This window comes from Podarcis vaucheri (genome assembly GCF_965113315.1).
Source record: "Podarcis vaucheri genome assembly, chromosome: 2".
In the NCBI taxonomy this organism is placed as follows: Eukaryota; Metazoa; Chordata; class Lepidosauria; order Squamata; family Lacertidae; genus Podarcis; species Podarcis vaucheri.
In genome coordinates this window covers 127,426,371-127,448,889 of record NC_138760.1, presented here as the reverse complement: position 1 = coordinate 127,448,889, position 22,519 = coordinate 127,426,371, and the positions used below count along the sequence as shown (strand labels likewise).

Genomic DNA, 22,519 nt, shown 5'->3' with positions numbered 1-22,519 from the left:
ACTGCACCTCCATGAAGAGGGGAAAGGAGAGGGAGAAAAGTCTCCACAGAGGAGACCAGGGGAGGAGAAGGCGCCTCAAGCCACGGAGGACTTTCTAAAACAAGACTAGCCCTTTGGATTGAACTCAGAACCAGACAAAGAGGCAGAGGGTCTTTTGGCCCTGGTGAGATTTGGCCCTAAATGAGCTGCGGCAGTGAAAATCCTCTCAGGTTTATCTTGTAGCAGCTGAAGCATCCCTACTGTATTGGGGAAGAACACCACATGTTACAATAATCCTGTCAGGAGGTGAGCAGAACATGGATCCTTGTGGGCAGACTATCCCTGTCCAGAAAAACTGGATGGAGCAGGTGAAAAGTGAAGCTTAAGACGTCCCTGAGGTGACTGAGCCCATTGAGTCCCCAAAGTGGGTCCAGGAGAGCCCCCCCCAAAACAGCCAGCCTCCTCCTTCACAGGGGCTTCTTTGGTTATACTAGTGAGGGTGCTTAGGTGATATCTACGGCCATCATCCCACCGAGAAAGTTCAGCAATGGATCCCTCCATTAGATTTCAACCTTGGCTGGATCCAGGAATTAGAAGGGACTCAGGCATCCTGCAGACTAAGACCACCCCCCAAACTCACAATAATATTTCGGCATCAGACAAGGGGAGATAGGGATGATAGAGATCATGCAGCTTGGGAAAAGAATAAATCCCAAATAATTCTTTACCTTCCGACTTCACAGGTCCCCCCCCCCTAAACCAAAAGCTTCCTTGTACCCGGGCAAGGAGGGGCCACTACTTGTCTCTCTCCTGACTTCTTGGAAAAGGCAGCAGCTTCTCTGTGTGTCCCATGCTTAGCTCAGGTTTCAACGTTCAGGCTTCTGGAAGTGGGATGTGGGCCAAACACTGTCTGGGCCAAGCGCCCAGCCTGGGCTCAGGGCCTTCCAGAAGAGGCTTGGCAGCCGCTGGGTCTTGCTGAGTGGGCAAAGGGGGCCGCCCTGACCCCCAACTCCCCCTGGCCTGCAGACTCAAGAGGGTCCCAGGCAGGGGGAGAGAAACTCATGTTGGGGCAGGAAGCAGAGATATGTGGAGAAATAAAATGCCTCTTTAAAAAACACATGGAGAAAGGAAATTCTGGCAAGCTGGTGGGGTCTGGCCTGTTTGTCAGTCTCCCAGCACCTGCTTCCCTTCTTTGTGTGGTCATTTCTCTCTCTCTCTCTCTGTTGACCTCAACCCTGAGGTTCAGCCCTAGTTGCAACACTGAGCATTTCTTTACAAGGCAGACAGTTAAACACTGGAACCCCCTGCCACTAGATAGAAATGTAGCCTTATGAGGCTTTGCCTTCGGGTTGGAAAAATATTGCGCCTGGGAAAGGGAAGTGGGAGTCAACAGACACTCAAGGAATAGTTTCAGAGAAAAGGCTTTTATTTCTACCATCCATGAACTGGTAGAAGGAGCAAGTGTGATAAGTCACAAGAAGCATGCACGAGTTCACAGTCATGTGCACAAACATATATATACCCCTTTCCAGTTCCCTCCTCCTTTCTCCTCCCTCAGGAGTCCTGCCCCATGTTGAGGTTCCTGAGCATGTACAGAAAGCTGTCTTGGGACTACAGTATTGTGGACTCTTGGCAGGAAAGGGGGTGAGGGGGTTTTCAGAGTGTTCCCGTTGTTTCCTTCTTGTGCCTTGGCATGGTTCCCGGAGAGAAAGCAAGTTGCAATGTGGTTCTGAGAAAGGCCTGAGAAGACCGTGGGCTCTGTTCTCTACCTTGTTGCAATCTTTTTTAGTTACAGCAAGCGGAATGTTTCTGATGCTTAGCTGCTGAGAAAATGATTTTGAAAAGCTTTGAGAAGCTTTGAGCCTGCTTGGGGGGGGGGTGACTTCGGGCCTAGGTGAGGTCACCTGTCCTCACCTTCCTTCAGAGGGACACAGGAGAAGAGCTGGGCTGCTGGATCACCCCAAAGGGGCCCATCGAGTCCAGCATGGCGGTCTCCCAGTGGCCACCCAGATGCCCCAGTAAGGAAGCATGCAAGGAGGACGGAAGAGGGACACCCAGCGAGTGGGATGCGAATGCATTTACTGTCTCTGACACAGGAGGAAGAAGGGAGCCATCTTTGAAGCCATCCGAGGGCTTCTTAAAAACAGGACCCAGGAGGCTGCCCTGCACTGACTCAGCCCAGGAGTCCACCTCGCTAGGGATCTCACCGCCCCTCTCCCCAGTTCCAGAGAGGGGGACATTCCCAGACCCCCCTGGTGATGCGGGGACTGAACCTGGGGTCCTCCCCTGGGAAACCCCCTCCGCCCTCCCTGCAGAGCAGGACAGGAAGAGCTGCCGGGGGAGGGAGGGAGGGAGGGAGGCGGCGATTCCCGGCGAGGAGCTGCAATCACTTTCTCTTTCCCTCTCCAGCCTCGCTCCCAAACTTGCGCCTCGAGTTCTGCCTGGCGACTGATGCCGCAATCAGCGCGCCGATTTCTGATTGGCGAAATATTTCCCCCTCGCCCAATCCCAGCTCTCGCTGCTGCTGGTTCCTCAGGCGGGGCAGAGAGCGGGTCTCAGAGTCGGAGGGAGGAGGAAAAGGGAGCTTCGTTTTGGGGGGAGATGGGGGTCCTCCTCCTCCCCTGGCCCCCCCTGATCCTGGGGGCGGCTGCCCACCTGCTGCTGCTGCTCGACTGCGCAGGTAAGGACTCTGCTCTGGGGCGGGGGGAGAAAATAATTTGGACTAAGCTTTGGGGCAAGGGGGGGGGGACAGGAAACATGACTCTTTGAGAATTGCATTTCGTGGGCACTGAAAGGGGCGATCGGGGAGTTTCTTGTCCGAAGTGGAGCCGGATCCCTTCCCAGACATCTGTTTCTCAGACTTGGCTTGTTTTGTATGCCTTCCGGGGCAGGGGCCGCTTCACTCCTGGGCTCGGGGCTCAAGCGAAGAACAAAACAAAGCTTGAAGGTGTTGGCAGGATTAATGGGGGGGGAAAGTGAGTCGCCTGTCCCCCCCCCCCCGCAGCTTCGTGTAGACTCTGGTGTGTGTGTGTGTGTGTGAGAGAGAGAGAGACAGACAGACAGACAGACAGACAGAGTACAGGTCTTCCCTCTTCTATTTTTTACCTTCCCTCTTCTAACCCTCAGCCGCTCTGAAAACTCAGCTAAACACTCAGGAGACCAGCCTGGGGGTGGGAGCTGGACGGGTGTAGCAGTCTTTATGGGGGGGATGGGGACGTCTGAATAAGGGGTCCCCACCCGCAATTCCCAGTGTTGTTTTGTTCAGGAGTTCCCTTTCACAGGCACATTCATAATCAGATTCTCCTGCTTTACAATTGTAACTCCCCCCCCCAATCCCTTCCTGTTGCCTGTCAAAAATGTAGATTTTGTGAATTATGCAGGGGGCTCCTCTGTGCCATTTCTGTACAGCCCCTTTCACTACATTTTGTACACTGTATCTGAAGAAGTGTGCATGCACACAAAAGCTTATACCCAGAACAAACTTAGCTGGTCTCTAAGGTGCTACTAGACAATTTTTTAATTTCGACTGTGTCAGACCAACACGGCTACCTACTTGAATCTTTATTGTAAATAATTCTTGTGGTTCTCTAATGGAAAATGGTGTGAATATAATACTAGCATTAGTTTAAAAGTTGCTTGTTGCATAAAAATTCTCAATGTAACTTAAAAGCTTTAAGAACTAAAGAGTAAGACCTGTTATTTCTCTCTTGAACCCTCTTGATATGGGGGGCTGCCCCCTCACTGTGTCTGCCACAGGGCTGGCCAAAGGGTGGTGGAGACCACTGGTTCCTTCAGATTCCTCCTCATTTTGTGGCTCTTTGTCTCCCGACCACTGAGCAGAGCTGCCTGTGTTGTTTAGCCAGATGCCACAACCAGAGGCAGCCTTGCTCTGAGCTCTTGTGGTTTGAAGTGGGGGGAGCCCCTGCCCTGGGAGGACTGGCCTTGGAAGTGGATCCCATTTGATCTTGCCTGAAAGGAAACCAAACCGACAATCAAGGCGTATGTAATTCAAGCAAACTCATCTTGCAGGTTTACGCTTCCTTGAACTTTGTTTTCCACAGTGGATCTCCCTCAGAAGGTGGAAGATTCTCCTTCCTAGGAGATTTGTTAGCAGAGGTTGTATGGCCATCTGCCATGGATGCTGCATGTTGGACCCTCAGAGTCCTGTCTGTGGTTTTTATTTTAGTTTCCTAGTTGTTTTGAGATGAGTCACTGGGCAAACTCAAGCGGGCTTCTTCCTCCTTGAGGGTGAAGTTGCCCAAAGTGCATTCAACACAATTTTCACAGGATCCTCAAGGACCACCTCTTTCTATATGAACCTACCTGGACCCTGAGATCATCTCCTTCCTGTGCTTCCTCCTCTAGAGGTCCGGAGGGCGAAGGGTGGCATCAATGCGAGAACAGGGCCTTCTCTGCAGTGGCTCCCTGTCTGTGGAAGGCTCTCTCCAGGGAAGTTCGCCTGGCACCTTCATTATTCACCTGTTGACTACCGTATTTTTCGCTCTATAACACGCACCTGACCATAACACGCACATCATTTTTAGAGGAGGAAAACAAGGGAAAAAACATTCTGAATGAAACAGTGGATGTATCATTTTTGTGCTTCATGCTGTGGCCACAGACATGTGATCTGATGGTGAATTTGGGCTGACCCAATGCAAAGATCCTGAGGATCCATGTGGATCCATGCTTTGTAACCACGTTTTTGCACCATTGCAGCCCCAGACAACAGTGGGTGCGTGATTTGGGGGGGCAGGCTGTAGCCATGGACATGCTATGTTCTCTGGTGGTGAATTTGGGGGTGACCCAATGCAAAGATCCTGAGGATCCATGTGGATCCATGCTTTTTAACCACATTTTTGCACCATTGCAGCCCCAGGCAACAGTGGGTGCATGATTTTTGGGGGGCAGGCTGTAGCCATGGACATGCTATGTGCTCTGATGGTGAATTTGGGGGGGTGACCCAATGCAAAGATCCATGTGGATCCATGCTATGTAACCACGTTTTTGCACCATTGCAGCCCCAGACAACAGTGGGTGCATGATTTGGGGGGGGGCAGGCTGTAGCCATGGACATGCTATGTTCTCTGGTGGTGAATTTGGGGGTGACCCAATGCAAAGATCCATGTGGATCCATGCTTTTTAACCACATTTTTGCACCATTGCAGCCCCAGGCAACAGTGGGTGCATGATTTTGGGGGGGCAGGCTGTAGCCATGGACATGCTATGTGCTCTGATGGTGAATTTGGGGTGACCCAGTGCAAAAATCCTGAGGATCCATGTGGATCCATGCTTTTTAACCACATTTTAAGTGGGGAGGGAAGGAAAAACACAGAAGGGCTAAGAATGCAGGAGTGGGGTATAACGGGAGGGAGGAAAGGAAGGCAAAAGTTTCCCCCACGCACCCACCCAAGCCAGCCAGCGCTCTCTCTCGCGCGCTCTCTCTCTCTCTCTCTCTCTCTCTGTCTCTCTCTCCCACCTGCATGTTTTCAGCAGCACCGGAGCACAGAGAGGAAGGAACGGCACTCTGCTTTCCCCTCTTCTTTCCTGGAGGGGAGGGGCTTTCCCTGCTCTTTGTTCCGTTTGAGCAAACACAGCAACGAAACAGAGAGGGTGGGCAGTAAGACCCTGAGGCAGAATGCAGGAAAGCACCCACTTCCTCTTTTCAGGTTTGTTTCCCTTCTCCCTGAAGCGCGGTTTGATTTTTGCCCGATTTTTCGGCTCCAGGGACCACACATTCGCTGCATAACACGCACAGACATTTCCCCTTCCTTTTTAGGAGAAAAAATCTGCGTGTTATAGAGCGAAAAATACGGTAATTCCCTTTTAACCAGGCCTTTGGTTGATTTGATTGACATCCTTTTAAAAGTGTGTGGGGTTTTTGTGGGGGGGGGGTATTGGCTTTTTTATTATTGAATATTTTGTGGATTTATATTTTGATTTTGTTCTGTCAGCCGCCCTGAGACCTCCAGGTATAGGGCGGTATTTTCTTTAATGTCTTCATTGACACCCAGTTTTGGTGAGCTTTAGAAGAAGAAGAAGATAATAATTATACATCCCATTTCTGCTACCTGAGGCAAAACAGGAATAGCCTCCTCTTCCTCTTTTAGCACTGTGCCCCTCTACCTTTCCCCACGGAAATGCCCCATCTCTCGCTGAACTCGACTCAGCTTTTCCGTCAAAGGGGGGTGTTCTGGTGGCAGCAGAAGCCCCAGGTATGTTGCTGAAAGCCTATGATCCGCTCCCTCCCTCCCCAAGTCTTTGTGAGCTGTTTCTGTGGGTCTTTGTTAATCTCTAGGCAGAGAATGGGACAGGTGTTGGAAGGAAGGCCTCATCCTTATGCCCAAATCTGTGAGGCCTTTCTTGGTACTGACAGAGTCATTTTTTTAAATTGAGTTTATATCCCCACCTTCCTCCCAAAGGAGGCCAGGGAGGGAATTATGGGGCAACAGCTGTCTTGGGGGGCCCTCTCTGTACCCTGCACAACGGTGGCCCTAGAGAAGTACCATGGAGCCTTGGCTCTTTCCTCCTGCGCAAAGGAGGCACACAGCCCCCTTAGTACACATTCACTGTGACTTGGGAAGAGGGTGAAGGAGTGTGGGGAGTGAGCAGAAACAGCAAAATCTGCTGATGGATGTCAAGGAAAGTTAATTGCTTCTGATGGGGATCTGCTGTGGAGACTCATTAGGCCCCCTGGTGGCCAGAGCTCTGTCCCCCTTCCTGTGTTTGATCTCGTGAAGGGGCAAGTGTGGGGAAAGGGGATGTGGGGCCACATGTTGAGACCTGACCCCAAAGTTCCTTTTTCCCTCCTGCCCCTGCTATCCCTGTGGGTCCTTCTTTCTCAAGTGGGGAACCCGCTCTGTGGGTGGCAGCTCAGAGCACAACTTTGAAAGATTTCAACACTGAACCATTTAAGCACCGATTCTCAAAAGGGGATCCAGGAAGGAAATTACAGGCCAATTAACTTTAAATCTCCCTGGAAAACTGGTGGAAAGTGCAGGAAACCAGCAACTGGAATGCAGTTAACTTGAAGGACTTCAGCTGTATGCTGGAATCACACCAATTATACATGCAGAAGGCAGAGAGCTTTTTTTGTGCAAGGTTTTCCCAATACTAAAAGAGCTTTGAAGCTCTCTGCCTTGCATAACAGACTTTGGCAGGTTCTCACAGGATCTTGTGGGGCTCTCCTGAGTTCCCAGGAGATCTTTCCTAAGCCTCCCAGAGCCCAGGAAGCAAGACCCAGGTCAGACCTGTTCAGTGCATGGCTCCAGAAGATCAGATGGTGGGGCGGCTCCATGGAGTGGCTTTCCTAGGCCCGTTTCTGCAGATATGAGCCACCCCAGTCAGGGCAGACAACTCTGAGCTTCATGGACCAGTGTTCTGACCCAGGAGGAGGCAGCTTCCTGTTCTCCCAATATATGGATTTTGCTTCATCTGGTCTCCCCTCCATCTACTTCCCAGACCTGAGCCTGCTTAGCTTCCGTTCGGTGCCTGCATCCTGAGCCTTCAGACCATGTTGTGGGAGCTCTCATCAGCCTGGCGCTTGCAAGTGGGGGGCAATTCCTGCCCCCTTGGCAGAAGGGGAGGGGCTGGCCTCTCTCTCCCCCACACGGAGCCTCAGCAGAGACATGCAGAGATTTAGTGCTGCCTGGCAGAGCTTTTTCTCGCCCTCTACTCCATGGACTATTGTTGTTGTTACTTGTATTTATATCCTATCTTTTCCTCTTCCAACTCTCTGATTCTTAGGCTTCCTCTGCTCTGCCTCCTCTGTGTTTAAGGGCAGGTCTGCAAACTCCCCCAAACCCTGCTGAGCTTTGGATCTCCTAATTCAGGGCTGCTGCCTGTAATACAGAAGGATTAGGCTGCTGCCTTCATCTGCAGGACCCCTAACTCTCTGCCCCCTCTCTTACTTTCCAGGCTCCACTTCTCACTCCCTGCGCTATTTCTACACAGCCATGTCTGAGCCTGGCCAGGGGCTGCCCCAGTTCATCGCTGTGGGGTACGTGGATGACCAGCAAATTGATCAGTATGACAGTGACACCAAGGAGGATCTTCCTCGCGTCCCCTGGATAAGGAAGGTGGAAAAGGAGATTCCTCAGTACTGGAAAACAGAGACTGAGAAAAGACAGGGCCATGAGCTGTGGTTCAGGGTGAATCTTCAGACTCTGCAGAATCACTACAACCAGAGCGGAGGTGAGTGGAAGGCAGGAGAGGCACAGAGTCACACCTCTCCCCCCTCCCCAATAATGTTCCCTCCAAGGGCCAGAAATGCAGGGAGGGGGCTGCTGGGAGGAAAGGAAATGGAGGGTGGGGGTCTCCACCAGGGCAGAGGCATCTCCCCTTAATTTAAGGAAGGTCTTAATGGGGGCTGGGATGATGGGGGGGGGGTAGCAGAGAATGAGACTTGGAGGGGAGAGACCCCCCAGTATGACCCTCTCTGGTCCTGCACATCCTACCCAGGAAATGTCTCCATTGCCTGCCCTTCCTTCCATGCTAGGCTTGGCTTAGGCCTTCTGAGGTGGAAATCTGCCTAGTTCATTTTCCTCTGAGAGGGGAAGAGAAGGGTGGGCATCCTGAGGCTGAGACAAGCAAGCCTTGAGTTCTGGTCCTGCTTAAGGAGAGGCCAGCTGCCCAGGCAGAGGTGCTGATTGGCTGACCCTTCTGACCATCACCAAGCCCCTCCCTCTCCCTGGCACAGTGTTGAAAGAGAAGCCTTTTTAAGGAACATGAATGGACTGGCTTTGGGGGGGGGGGAGTGGCAACTACATGGTTAAAACCATAAGCAGGGTGGGCAACTAAGTGGGGGGGGGGTAGACAAGAGCTCCCAGCCTGAGGCAGGGAGTCCCCAGAAGATCAACACTGGCAATTATTAGCCTGGGGCTGCCATGTTTTACTGTCCTGTGTCAGAAAGGAGCATTAGGCCAGAACTGGATCAGGCCCATTAATATCAGAAATAATCTGTTTCCTAAGCACTTTGGGTTGTGTTATTTCGGTAGTTTCACTCTGTCTGATTTTAGTTGGAAAACGTATGGCCAGTTACCTGGGAGAGAAGGAGCCCCAGTGAACTTCATGGGACTTGCTTCTGAGTAAACCTGCATAAGATCCCACATCTCCAGCATTTATTATACATCTGTACTTTCTTTATTGTCTAGCAGTCTACACTTAGGGACCCTTTAGAAAGGTCTTTCACCCCCTTTGTCCAGTTATGGCAATTTCTGCCACACTCCTCCCCAACCCCCTTCCTCACCCAGCCTTGGAACTGTTACGACAGGAATCATTTCAACTCAGTAAAAGCTGGTAGACCTCTAATAAAAGCCTGTTTTTTAAACTTCCTTCTGAAATGAGTCAAAAGATGTTAGTCCTTTTGAGACGTTAGTTGTGTGAAAGGAGCCAGCATGCTGGAAGGGTGGGGGGAGGCAGTTGTGTCTAGCCCCAAAGTTGAGTGACTCCCCCCTCCAATTGCAATTTAGGATCAGAACTTCAGAAGTGGGAGCCTCTGCTGGGTCTGGAGGGAGATCTCTCTACGATTTTGCACCCTTACCTTCCAGGCTTCTCCACTTCCTCACTTCCTAAGCAGGCTCCCTCCTTCAGGACTTTAGCCCTGCCCCTGACAGCACCACATGTGTCCCAGCACTTCAAACAATAACTGCAGTGGAGGGGTAGAAAGGTGGGTGAGATTGACAGATGTCAGCTTCAGCCTCCTGCCCCCTTTGGCCCAGGGGGACAACCCTGATCAGGATCTGGCCCTGAAGCCAAAGAGATTCCCCACCTGTGAGACAGAATAATGGAGGTGGAAGGAGCCTTGCCAAAGGGGTCAGCCTGAGTTTGTCCAGAGCCCTCTGGGGCCTTCGTTGGCCTTGTCAGGCTTGCGAGGAAGAAACCCAGGGGGTCAGCTGAGACCAAGCCAGCGCTGCAAAGGGCAGGTCTGCTTTTCTTGCAGTGGGATCAGGCCTGGCCTTGCCTTGCAGGCTTCCTCTTGGGCTCCGGGGAATTCTGCTTCTCCCCCTTTTAAAAATGGGGATTGGGTCCCTCTTGAGCCCCTGCACCTATCCACGGAAAATCCCCCATAAATGTCACCAAGGGACGTCTCTCGTTTCCTGATCATTTCTTGCAATTGCTTAGCTCAGAAAATCCCAATCTAATGAGGTGGCCACTTCAAAGGTGCCACGGACAGCCCTGGAAATGTTATCTGATTCTATTTAACAACAGTGTTGAAGGTATAGGTGTATCGGGATTGATCCCACTTAACATCTTGAGGAAACGGGAGGGGAGTGAGCTTCATTTATAAAATGAGGGAGAAAGCAATTTATGCTGAAGAAGCAATGAGACAAAGCAACTTCCCTCCAAGCCAAAGCTCCATATCCAGACCAGCTGGTGGGGTTTGTGGTTTGGTTTGTTGTTTGCATAGGTCAACCACAAACCATTGTTTGAGTGCATAAAAAGAACTATATCACCTTAGGACATGGTCTTGTAGAAGATTCTTCTTCTTCTTCTTCTTCTTCTTCTTCTTCTTCTTCTTCTTCTTCTTCTTCAATATGTTGAGTAGTTCTAGAGGGAGGACTCCAAAGTAGTAGCTCTGTCACAATCATTCTACTTCCCAGAGGGAGCAATTTCCCTTCTCCTCCCCCTGCACACCTTTCTGGGAATTCTCTCTCTCCCCCCCCCCCCAGCTGATTTGTGGGGAAGGAGATGGGGAGAATCCCCAGTTGTGCAAGTAAGACTTGGTTTTTAGACTAGCTGTGTTAGCTGAATCCAGCCCAGAAAAGCAGGATTTCTGTTGAGAGAGGCTTCTGTAATGCAAGACATTCTATACCCAAACTCAATTCAGCTGTAAGCCAAGGGCTCCTGAGATGAAAGGGGAAGCCTAAATCAGAAGTGAGAGCAACCTGTTGTCCTCTGGGACAGCCTCTCCTCCATTGTTGAGCTCCCTCAGGCTACCAAAGAGCAACAGAACTCTGTGCATGGCCAGGAGCAACCATTGCCATTTCCCATCCTGTCTTGGGGTGCCGGACGTAGCTTCTCTCCTTGGTTTTGTTGTGGGAAATCAAAATGGCTGTCTGCTGACCTTGCTGGCTGGCATGGAGGAGACAGGGCTGGGGTCCTCAGCACCCGTGGGCCCTTACAGGGGTCTGGGGTCTCAGCGGATGCCAAGTGAAAACACCACATCAATGCTTCAGATACTGGAATTGAAGAGCAAATTTAAAAGTCACGAGCATTAGCATATATAAGAACATCTCACAGTTATGTGGTCTGAATGAGAGCAGAATAATCTATATTTCCATTTCAACCAGTTGTGACTGAAGTAACAGAGGTCAAAATTTATCCATGGCACCTCTTTCCACAGCAATAAATGGGATGTATTGAATCTTTGAGCTGCCTTCCAATAAAGTCAGTTGATTCCACTCCCATTTGACTCCCGGAACCGTTCGAAAACCAAGGCCCGTCTTCCTGCACTCAATCAGAAGTTTGGCTTCCAAAGAACGTTTGCAAATCGGAACACTTACTTCTGGGTTTGAGGTGTTCGGGAGCCAAGCCGATTGACATCCAAGGAACCACTGTATAAGGATCATGTGTTCATTGATGAAGGATTTATTAGGTGGACATGGACTGGCTAATGAAAACCAGCTCTTATTTTATTATCGATCGACTGAAGGTTTTATTAAAGTATTTATAATATGTACTTTCCATAAAAGTATATCAAGATAGTATACAACCAAGAAAGTTATAATAAAATCAGGAAAAATCCATAAAATGTACATAAAACATCAGCAAACACTATCTATCTATTTATCTATTTAAATGTTATTGTTGTTGTTTTGAAGATTTGGTGGTAGCCCCCTGGGGTGGGCAGGGGGATGCAGGGACCCCCCATCTTTGACAAGGGCAGCCTGGCTTCTGCTGAGAAGGGGGCCATTTTGAAGTGGGGCAACCCCCCCCTTGCGGCTTCCCTTTCCCTCCCAGGCAGTGAGGAAACTTCTTTTTCCAAAGGCCCTTCCATGACTTTCCTCCTTTTAGGGAAAAGGACCTTGATATTGAGAAGCTGGGGGGAGAGAGATGGAGGGGAAGAGGAGACCTTCTCTCTTGAAAGGGCCCCCCATGTGTGGGTGTCCCCCTTCCATGTTGCCCCTTTCCTCTTTCTGGGGGGGGGGACAGGGGGCAGCTGAGGCGTCCCTCCCAAAGGGGCAAGATCCAGAGGAGCAGAGCTGGGGGGGATAGACAGACAGACTGTGACCTCCGACCTGCAAGGGATGCTCCCCACCCCTCCCCCGCCTCCAGGGAGTTGGGAGAATCCACTAGGAATTGGGGGGGGGAGAGAGGCGATGAGAGAGAGTGGGGCAATTAAAGGGGGGCTTTATAGGCTCAGGATTGTAGTGTTTGCCTCAGTGAGCCTTCAAAAAGATACAATTCTGGTTGATTTTTCTCCCCTCTGACTGCTGCCTTTTCCCTGAGTCTGAGGGAAATAAATCCTTTTTCCTGGGCTCTTTTGCTGATGGGGGAGGGGCTGCTCTGACCCCCCTTGACCTCCTGGGCCTCTTCTGGTCCTTCCAGGGATCCACACCTTTCAGTTCATGTACGGCTGTGAGCTGAGTTCAGACGGGCGCAAAGGAGGGCATTACCAGTTCGGCTACGACGGGAGAGACTTCATCGCCTTTGACAAGGAGACCCTCACCTGGACGGCAGCTGATACAGGGGCCCAAGTGAGCAAGAGGAAGTGGGATCCTGACTTGGCCCTGAACCAGTACAGGAAGGCCTACCTGGAGGAGATTTGCATTGAGTGGCTGCAGAGATAACTGGAGTACGGGAAGGAGACTCTGCTGAGGACAGGTAAGAGGGGGGGGCAGTGGGGAGGGGGGCTCAGTGGGGCAGTTTCCCTTCAAGCTCCCCTCCCCCCTTAACAGTCTTCCTTTCTGGACCAAAAAGCAAACACTTTTCTTGGTGGGGAAGGCAGAAATAAGTTTGGGACCCTGGGAGGAGAAAAGAGGGTCATTTTAGACTATGATAGGGGGAGGAGATCCTTAAAAATAGCCCCCCATGTCCCTTTGGCTAGGATAAGGGATGGCAAAAGACAAATGGGGGGAGGGGGCAGAAAGAAACAGCAGGGAAGGGGCCAGGAAAGCAAAATGCATTTTAAATTAAGTAAAAAAGAAAATTGAAATGGACAGATTTGAGGCCGAATACAGAAAAACCTTTTGCCTTTACACTTGGGTAGGGGAAAGAGGGGCAGATTGATGCAGAAAAATTATGTCTCATCTTTTATGTTCCAAAATGAGTCAAATATTTGCTTTATGCATGGCATAACTAATCAATATTATAATAGCAATCAAAAGAACCATTAAGGTTAGAAGATAATGAGAATATAATGACTTGAGTAAAAAATGGGTTTTGTATCATTCTGCCCCAACTACGGGTCACTTTGATACAAAGCGTAAATTGTATGAGAATGGTAATTATTTACAAAAATTTAATGAAAAAAACAATTTTTATTGTTAGAGATCATAATCAGCCCTACAATTTGTTACTTAAAAATCTAAATTACGTATCAAAACTAACAGTGTTTCACACATATCATAGACTTTATGGCAGGTTTTCTTAACAAAACTTCAAAACCTTTTATTAATCTTTCCTCAAACACCTATCCATTAAAAAAAAACAACTTTGGAAAATCTTTAAAAAGTATAAGAACTCACATTAGGTAGTCCAATAATAGTAATTTAAACAAAATGCTTATAAAAAACAAGCTATTTCATTAACGTTTAGCTTCTATTGCACATTATATCCACGGAGGTAAAAAAAAAAAAGTATAAAGAGATGATGTTCGAGTTGTGCCTTCTGAGAAATTTGGTTTCGGCAACTGCAAAACAACATCCTTGAACTCAATGCTTGCCTTATCTTCTAAAATGGTGAAGACAAACATACAGGATCCTGGATATTTCCTCAGATATGACATTTGATAATCAATCATATTATATTTAGAAATGACTTTGGCCACATAGTAAACAACAGTTTTTTTCTTTTCAAATTTCATGAGTAGGAAATCAGTTTAGAGATTTCATGTAAACTTGTATATTGGGGCACTATTGTACACTAGCGGAGCACTTTTATATGTATCAATGTGTATCAAAGTGCCCCAACGGACATTTTCAGAAAACCACTGAACTTATTTAAAAATCACGTGTAATCCTGATTACTGATTATTTACCTTTGGTATTTTTAAATCTTAACTAAATGATGAAAAACAGCATTGGAACACTTTTACATTTCACGTAATTTTTTAGTTGGCCGCGCTAAAAACACACCTACTCTCGTCAAACACCAATGGCAAACTGGCGGGCAGCGCAGTTTGTATAGACATGTTTTAGTGATGTCACGACACGAATAACGTCTCTCAATATTGAAATATTGTTGGTGTATCAATGTGCCCCTTGCATCAATGTGCCCTGCCTCCTCCTACATACCTATGGGGAAAGTCTTTAAAACTAAATTAATTAACCTTTTTTAAAATAGAAAATGTGTGGGGAGCCCATGAAGTATGGATGCAGCCCCCTCACTAAGTCTGTAGGTTAGCCACTCGTGGCCTAGAAGCAGAAAACCTGCACATAGTGAGAGAGTATGGGAATTCCCTCTTCTACCTTCTTATATCTTTTATTTGTGAGGAATTTTACTTTTTCCCATGGGGAACATTCAGAAGTGTCATCTTCCCCAACCCCGTGCCTTGAAATGGTACAGTCCACTCTTCTGCCTTCCGGAATCTGGCACAGGGGCCAGTCACATGATCAAGTGTTTGGACTGGCTTTCTTCCTGTCTCTATTAGCTTTGCTGATACTAACATTAATTGAAAATGAAATAATTCTAGCACCCTCCGTTTTTGAGGACTGACACATACGTATTAGCCGTGCTTAGAGAGATCTGAGAGATTTCATCTATGGGGGCCCGGTGATAATTCACCCCAAAGACACTGAGCATATTTGTTGAGGTTGAGGATTTCACTCCAAAAGCCACATGGAAGTATTTTCAAGGGTGACAACGTGCAAAGGAGGCTGGGAGTCATCCTCTTTGGGACAGAGGTTCTGTTGAGGACCGGTGGGTGGGGTGGGGTGGGGAGGTCTTATTTTGGGTTTCTGTGGGGAAAGGGCTTGACCTTCCTTCCTTGCTGCTCCCCCCAGCAGAGTCACATCCCCTCCTAGACCCACGTTAACCAGTCCAGGCACTGCAAAGCGGGTGGGATCCTGGAACAGCCCCTTCAGACAACAGCTACCCAGGGAGCCAGTTTTTAAACAAGGGTTACATTCTGCAAATCGTGCCTAAAGCCAAAATTGTGCATGGTCAAAACACATTGGATTCATGGGCGATTGGGTTTGCCAAAGTCCTTCTTTCCTAGATGCACACCTCCTCTTTTTGGTTTTTAGAATATTTTTGGCAACTGTGTTAAGCTGTATGTGCTCAAGTTAAATGTGCGTAAGTTGCTGGCTTCCTGGGCCTCCTGGTCTGCCCTTTCCACTCCAGGGGAGGCTGCTGTGGAGAAGGGAGATGGGCCGTTTCCAACCTCCAGGGACCCTTTCAGGGCAGGCGGGAGAACTAGAAAGGAGCTCTGTCTTTCCCAGGGCTGTTGGCTTTGTTCACTAACTATGGAGCTGAAAAGTCCCGGAGAACAGAGAGCAGCGAGTCCAGCATTTCCTCCCCCTCGAGACAGGAGCCAGGATCAGTCTGAGCTGCCCTCAGTTCATGACTTGCAACTTCGAAGGATCTGAATGAATCCCACTATTGGGGACCTGGTGAAATTTGCCCCTCAGCCTAGAGGCAGCTCCCTGGGACAATCTTGGAACCACAAGTTGTCATGTTTGAGTAGTGTTGGAGCTTTGCAAGATGACAATTTAATTTTTACCCAGTCCTCCCTCCCAAAGGAGTCTGCTTTGGCAAACAAAGGATAAAACATCTAAAAACAGTTCCAGCATAGACACTGACTGGGGAAGATGCCAAGGCAGGTTGAGGAAATCCCATTTATTCAAAGTTCTTTTTAATTTCTGGAGATTTGAGTTTCTGACTTGGTTGCCTCTTGGGTCCCTGCTCCTCTGCTCTTAAAAAATACAGGATTCCTTCAGGCTCCCGTTGTGGATGTCTCTCTGTTAACCCCAGTGCGGCCCTTTTTGCAGAGGCTCCGGTGGTGAAGGTGACCAGGAAGGCAGACTATGACGGCCTGGAGACCCTCGTTTGCCAAGTCCACGGCTTCTACCCCAAGGAGATTGAGGCCAGCTGGGTGAAGGACGGGGAGGTCTGGCAGGAGGGCACCCTCCGAGGATTGGTCGCCCCCAACTCGGACGGGACCTACTATCTCTTGCTCAGTGTCCAGATCGACCCCGAGGAGAGGGAGCGCTTCCGGTGCCGCGTGGAGCACGACAGCCTGAAGAAGCCTCTGGACGTGGCCTGGGAGAAGGAGCCTGGTGAGAGACAGACAGACAGACAGGAGGGGGAGGGGTGGGCTCTGGGAGGGGGGTTTCCACCCAACTCCTCAGATGGGGAACCCCAGTTGGATCCTGTCTGTGTCTCTGGAGGCAAGCAACTGGTGGACTTCAGCAGAGATGCAGCCTTTTTTGGCAAGTGTCTCATAGGCCTTGAACTCAGATTGGATGTCGTAGGTAAAAACTGGCTGTCACCTTTTTGCCTTTAAGCCCAAGCAGTTGTCATGCCACAGAATGTGGGCAGACGTGTTATTTCTTCAAAATAACACAACCTCCTCCACATGGCTGACTTACTAACACTCTCTGTAACTGAAAAAGGGGCTACGAGCTTAAAAGAGGGAGCCCCGGACTGACTGTCCTTCACAGTGATAAAGATTCTCACTTGCTCCTCCTCACACTCGCACTAGAAAAACTGATACTCATCTCCACTCGGCCCAAACACCCGCACACCTCTGGGAAGGGCAAGCAGGAATTTTAATAACAATGCTTGTCTCACAGACACCGCCAGGAAAGCTGCGCCTGCAGGAACCAAAGCAGAATGTCTAAGAGCAAGACTCCCTTTTCCCCAGCAGGAGCCCATGAACGCACATCCCCACCCACAGCCCAGACTCTCCTTCTCACAGGCAGGCAAGCAAGAATTATGGAAGCCGCCCTGGAGCCAGAGACTCACACAGGCAGGGCAGAGGGGACCAGGGCTCACTCACCAGCGCTACGGAATTCAGTGATTCCACCCAAACAAAAAAACCTGGACATTTTAAAAATCTGTCTGGACAAACATTTTAAGTCTGAAAAAAAGGACGTGTCCAGGAAAAACTGGACATATGGCAATCCTACACACTTCTTCCTAAGGGTTTGTGTCTTCCCTGAAGGTCTCTAATGCTGGGCTCTGGGGGGGGGGGTCTCAGAAGGGAGAAAATCCCTTCATCTCAGGGTCCGGACAGAGAAGGCTGAAGCCTATGAGCAGGAGGAGAGATGCTGGATTCTGGTGGAAAATATATTTTATTTTTTTTATAAAATATTTATTGCAAATTTTTTAAACAACAAGCAAACCACCAAACATACCAGATATCCTCACCATACAAAAGGAAAAAGTCAAAGGAAAGTTAAAAAGTAAACAAAGAGTAAAAGAAAAATACATACAAAATACAATTGTTCATTAGTCATATTTTCATAATCTTTGGACTTCCTCACATCACCCTTACCTGCGTTCTCAATCGCATAGTTATAGACAGCAATTTATTACCTTATTTCAGTTCTTATTTTGTAAATTTCAAATATTATATCCCAAATTTTAAATAACTTTATCATAAATTTGGCTGCTTAGTTTAAACATAATGTTACTTCAAAATTCATCATTTCCTTAGACCTCACTTATTCTCATGTGTCTTACACCAAAATTACTGCTGCCGTATTACTTTCAATCGTGCATTTTCCTAACATATAGTGTTTTTGTAAATAGTCTTTAAACTTTTTCCAATCCTCTTCCACGGTCTCTTTTCCCAGGTCCCGAATTCTGCCAGTCATTTCAGCCAGTTCCATATAATCTATCAGTTGCGTCTGCCATTCTTCCAGTGTGGGTAAATCTTGGGTCTTCCAGTGTTTTGCAATGAGTATTCTTGCTGCTAAGGATTCTGGTGGGAAAAAACTCCCTTGTGTCGGGGCCACTACAGAGAGGACCTTGGCCTGTGAGGAGAGAGAGAGGGCCTGCTTTGCACACATAAAATCCTCCCGGGCTCATAGCTCAGCACCTCCACTCCAATCTCCTGCTTGAGGCCTTGGGGAGCTGCTGCCGCCAGTCTGAATAAAAATGTCTCTTGTCCCCTTTTAGTCAACCTGGGGCTCATTGTGGGAGCTATTTTGGGTGTCATGGCTGCCACCATCCTGCTGGTCTCTGGGATCATCTTCACCATCAAGACGCTCAGTAAGTAAACAGTGGATGTGTTTCCTGCCTCTCCTGTGTCCTTCTGTCCTGGCCTCCGACTGGGAATATGCTGGTGGAGCTTCCTGGCAATTGTCGCTGGCATCCCCACAGAAACCCCTCCCCACAAAACACCCTTTGAACATGAACCCAAAGTCCTGTTGGTCATTGCTTTGCGCTCACTCTGTGCTCAGGAAGTTCACTTCCCACCTGATGTTTTAATCCGTCCTAAGCCTTCATTCCTGTACACACTTAGCAGGGAGCCTTCCTTACAAATCTTTAGGTGCCAGGCAAAAACATTTCTTTCTAACCAGGCCTTTGGCCTTTTAAATTTGTTTGTGGGAGCAGAGTTACTGGTTTGTTTTTGCTTTATTGTGTATTTTGTGCTCTCATTTCGTATTTTTATGTTGTAACCTGCCCTGCCATGTTCATTAAATGAATAAATAAATATTGATCTGGGAGGACGCTGTATTGAACTGAATAGGACTTTCCTCTGAGCAGACCTGCCTAGAATTGAACTGTTCATTTTCTCTTCCTCCCCCCCCCCCCTGGGCAAATTTGAGGATTATGGGTCTGCTGGGAGTGAAATAATAATCTGAAAAGGAATAAGTGAAGGGACTGGATAATGTTTCCTTCCGCCCTCTTGGAATTTGTCCACTGCCTGGCTTTCATGTTGATTTTTTAAATTTAATTTCCTCAATCTTTTCTACTTCTTTGTAACATGAGTTCCTTGAAATGCTCACCTTCTGGGCTCACCTTCCTTGGAGGTGTTTGAAAGAGACAAGAGGAGCATGTGCTGGGAAGGTTTCAGCATCTGAGAGCCAAATGGTCGAAATAGGATTGTGTGGCCTCTGGAGGTCCCTTCCAGCTCTGACCTTCTGGTTTTGTCTTCACAGGGAAATCAGCCTACAAAGCAGCCTCAAGTGAGTGACTCCTCCCCTCTCTCTGTCTGACATATTTTTCTCACCATGGAGTTAGAAGCAAGACAAAACTAAACCTGGTGGCGGCCTGGCCCTTAAGCCCAAGACCCTGATGGAAAGCTTCAGCCTGTCTGCTCAGCCTGTCTGTGGAGAGCAAGGGGTCCCTCAGGGCCAGGAAAAGGCTGCAGAGAGACTGTCGGCTGAGGGAGGGGCTCCAAGAAGGAGCAGGAGGAAGAGCCGAGGGTGCGGGGAGAGAGGGGTCTCTGGTGGTTTAATCTACTAGAACCTGAAGCTAAAGAATTGGTTCGTTGGCTCAAGTCTGTGTATGGCAGGAACCCTCCCTTCTGGATTTGGCACCACTGCTCTCCCCCCAGCTTCTGCCTTTCTGCCCCCTTCCTGTCCAGATCACACCCACCCCCGCTCTAGTCCCCCGCTGCTTCCATGCCAGGCTGTGCCCATCTCTCTTTGCCCTCCAGGGCTGTCCTTGAGCCCCCTTGCCTCTGGGCTGCCTCTCCCTGAATATCCGCAGATTGAGACTGATCTGGGATGGGGTTGGAAGGAGGGAGAAGGGCTGGGGGGATGGGATCTCCCTCCCTGGGATCCTGACTCCTGTGTTTCCTCCCTTTTGCAGCAAGTGACCAGGGGCCCGACAGCTCCGCCAGGGGTAAGTGGGGGTGCAGGTGGGGGCACAGGGGGGCTCTTGCAGAAGACTCTGTGGGGAACATCCTCAAATGGTGAAAAGCTGTTTCCCCCCCCCCTTGGGGTTTCAAAGAGTGAAATAATCTGCAGTTAATTAAGCTGAAAAAAGCTCTTGTGACTCATTCCATGTGTCCATCTGAGCTCCACAGAGGATCCCCTCCACCTGACAAATGGGTTCTATGCAGGATCTGAATGAGAGATCCTGGAAGGGGTTCTGGAAGGGATTTTTCCTTCCAGTAGGACTGCTTTGTGTCCTGGTATTCTCCCAGAGTGTGCAGCTTGGCTCACTTGCTCGAGCTGCCCTCTGCAGGCCCATTTTGGTGGTGCCCCTGGCATATCTCATGTCTGATTTGACATGGTCAAAATAAAAAAAAATTCCTTCCAGTAGCACCTTAAAGACCAAGTAAGTTAGTTCTTGGTATGAGCTTTCGTGTGCATGCACACTTCTTCAGATACACTGAAACAGAAGTTGCCAGATCCTTCTATATAGTGAGAAGGTGGGGAGGGGTGTTACTCAGAAGGGTGGTGGGAATGGGAGATAGGCAGATAGCTGAGAGAGCCTGTTGACGACTCTTAACGACTGTAATAGGTCTTACAGAAAAAGGCAAGGGGTGAAAAGGTGAGAAATGGTTTAATCATGTATAGTGCGATAAGAATCCAATGTCTTTGTTCAGCCCAGGTCTTTCCATGGTTTTAAGTTTGGTAATGAGTTGTAATTCAGCAGCTTCTCTTTCCAGTCTATTTCTGAAATTCCTTTGTAGTAAAACAGCTACTTTGAGATCTTGTATAGAATGTCCTGGGAGATTGAAGTGTTCTCCTACTGGTTTCTCTGTTTTGTGATTCTTGATGTCAGATTTATGTCCGTTTATTCTTTGGCGTAAGGTTTGGCCTGTTTGTCCAATATAGAGAGCTGAAGGACACTGTTGGCATTTGATGGCATACACAATGTTAGACAATGAGCAATTAAATAGTCCCGAGATGGTATGTGTGATGTTGTTGGGGCCAGTAATGGTGTTGTCCGGGTGTATGTGGCAGCAAAGTTGGCATCTGGGTTTATTGCAGGCTCTGGTGCCAGTGTCTGTGTTAAGTCTGGTTGTAGTATTATTGTGGGTTAGGAGTTGTTTAAGATTGGGTGGCTGTCTGTAGGCAATGAAAGGTCTTCCTCCCAGAGCTTGAGAAAGGGAACTGTCATTGTCCAGGAGAGGTTGTAGATCTCTGATGATGCGTTGTACTGTTTTAACTTGGGAGCTGTATGTGATGACTAGAGGTGTTCTGTTATTTTCTTTTTTGGGTCTGTCTTGCAGCAAGTTCTCTCTGGGTATCAGTCTGGCTCTGTTGATCTGTTGTCTAACTTCATCTGCTGGGTATTTTAGTTCTGAGAAGGTTTGCTGTAGATCTCTTAGGTGAGAGTCTCTGTCTGTAGAATTGGAACAGATGCGGCTGTAACGTAGTGCCTGGCTATATACAATGGACTGTTTGGTATGTTTGGGATGGTAGCTAGAGGCATGTAGATATGTTTGTCGGTCAGTTGGTTTGCGGTATAAGGTGGTGTCTATGCGCCCATCCTGTATTTTTATAGTAGTGTCCAAAAAATGTATTTCTTGCATAGATTGATTCATTGTAAGGTTGATTGTGGGGTGAAAATCATTAAATTTCTGGTGAAAGGTGTCCAGGGTCTGTTGACCATGTGTCCAGATGATAAAAATATCATCAATGTATCGCAGGTACAAGAGAGGTTTGAGTGGGTAGGAGTTTAGGAAACGTTGTTCTAAATCTGCCATGAAGATGTTGGCATACTGTGGGGCCATGCGGGTGCCCATTGCTGTGCCGCTGATCTGAAGGAACAGGTCATCACCGAATTTGAAGTTGTTGTGGGTAAGGACAAATTGGCAGAGTTTGGTGGCAAGGTCTGCTGTGGTTTTATCTGAAATGGTGTTCCTTATAGTTTGTAAACCATCGTTGTGTGGGATGTTGGTATACAGAGATTCCACATCCATAGTAGCTAGTATAGTATTGTTGGGAAGATTATTTAAAGATTGTATTTTCCTCAGAAAATCTGTGGTGTCACGTACATAGCTGGGAGCACTGAGGGCATATGGTTTCAGAACAGAGTCCATATAACCGGAGACACCCACTGTAACAGTGCCAATACCTGAAATGATGGGGCATCCTGGATTTCCTGGTTTGTGTATTTTAGGTAGAAGATAGAAAGTTCCTGGTCGAGGTTCTGTTGGTGTGTTGGTGAGGATCTGTTCTTGGATGTGTGGGGGTAGCTCCTTAACAATCTTGTTTAGTTCTTTCTTGTATTCTTGTGTGGGGTCTGAGTCCAATTTTGTGTAAAAGGCGGTATTGGAAAGTTGTCTGTGAGCCTCCTGAATGTAGTCAGTTTTGTTCATGATGACGACAGCTCCACCTTTGTCTGCTTCTTTAATTATAATGTCTGGGTTGTTTCTGAGATTATCTATGGCTCTCCTTTCAGCATGGTTTAGATTTTGTTGTAAGCGATGGTGTTTTCTGATCACATCTGTTTGGATTCTGTGGCGGAA

General features: G+C 48.4%; 1 protein-coding gene across 1 annotated transcript in view; it reads left to right on the top strand.

The window, feature by feature from the left end:
- Window positions 1–281: 281 nt before the first annotated feature.
- LOC309526217 (uncharacterized protein) overlaps window positions 282–22,519 on the top strand; it is a 73,093-nt gene continuing 50,855 nt past the window's right edge. Inside the window, exons 1-2 of the mRNA XM_082212131.1 lie at window positions 282–347; window positions 2,389–2,659. Coding sequence (XP_082068257.1) covers window positions 297–347; window positions 2,389–2,659 — 322 coding nt within the window. The 5' untranslated portion in view covers window positions 282–296. The remainder of the gene's footprint in view (window positions 348–2,388; window positions 2,660–22,519) is intronic.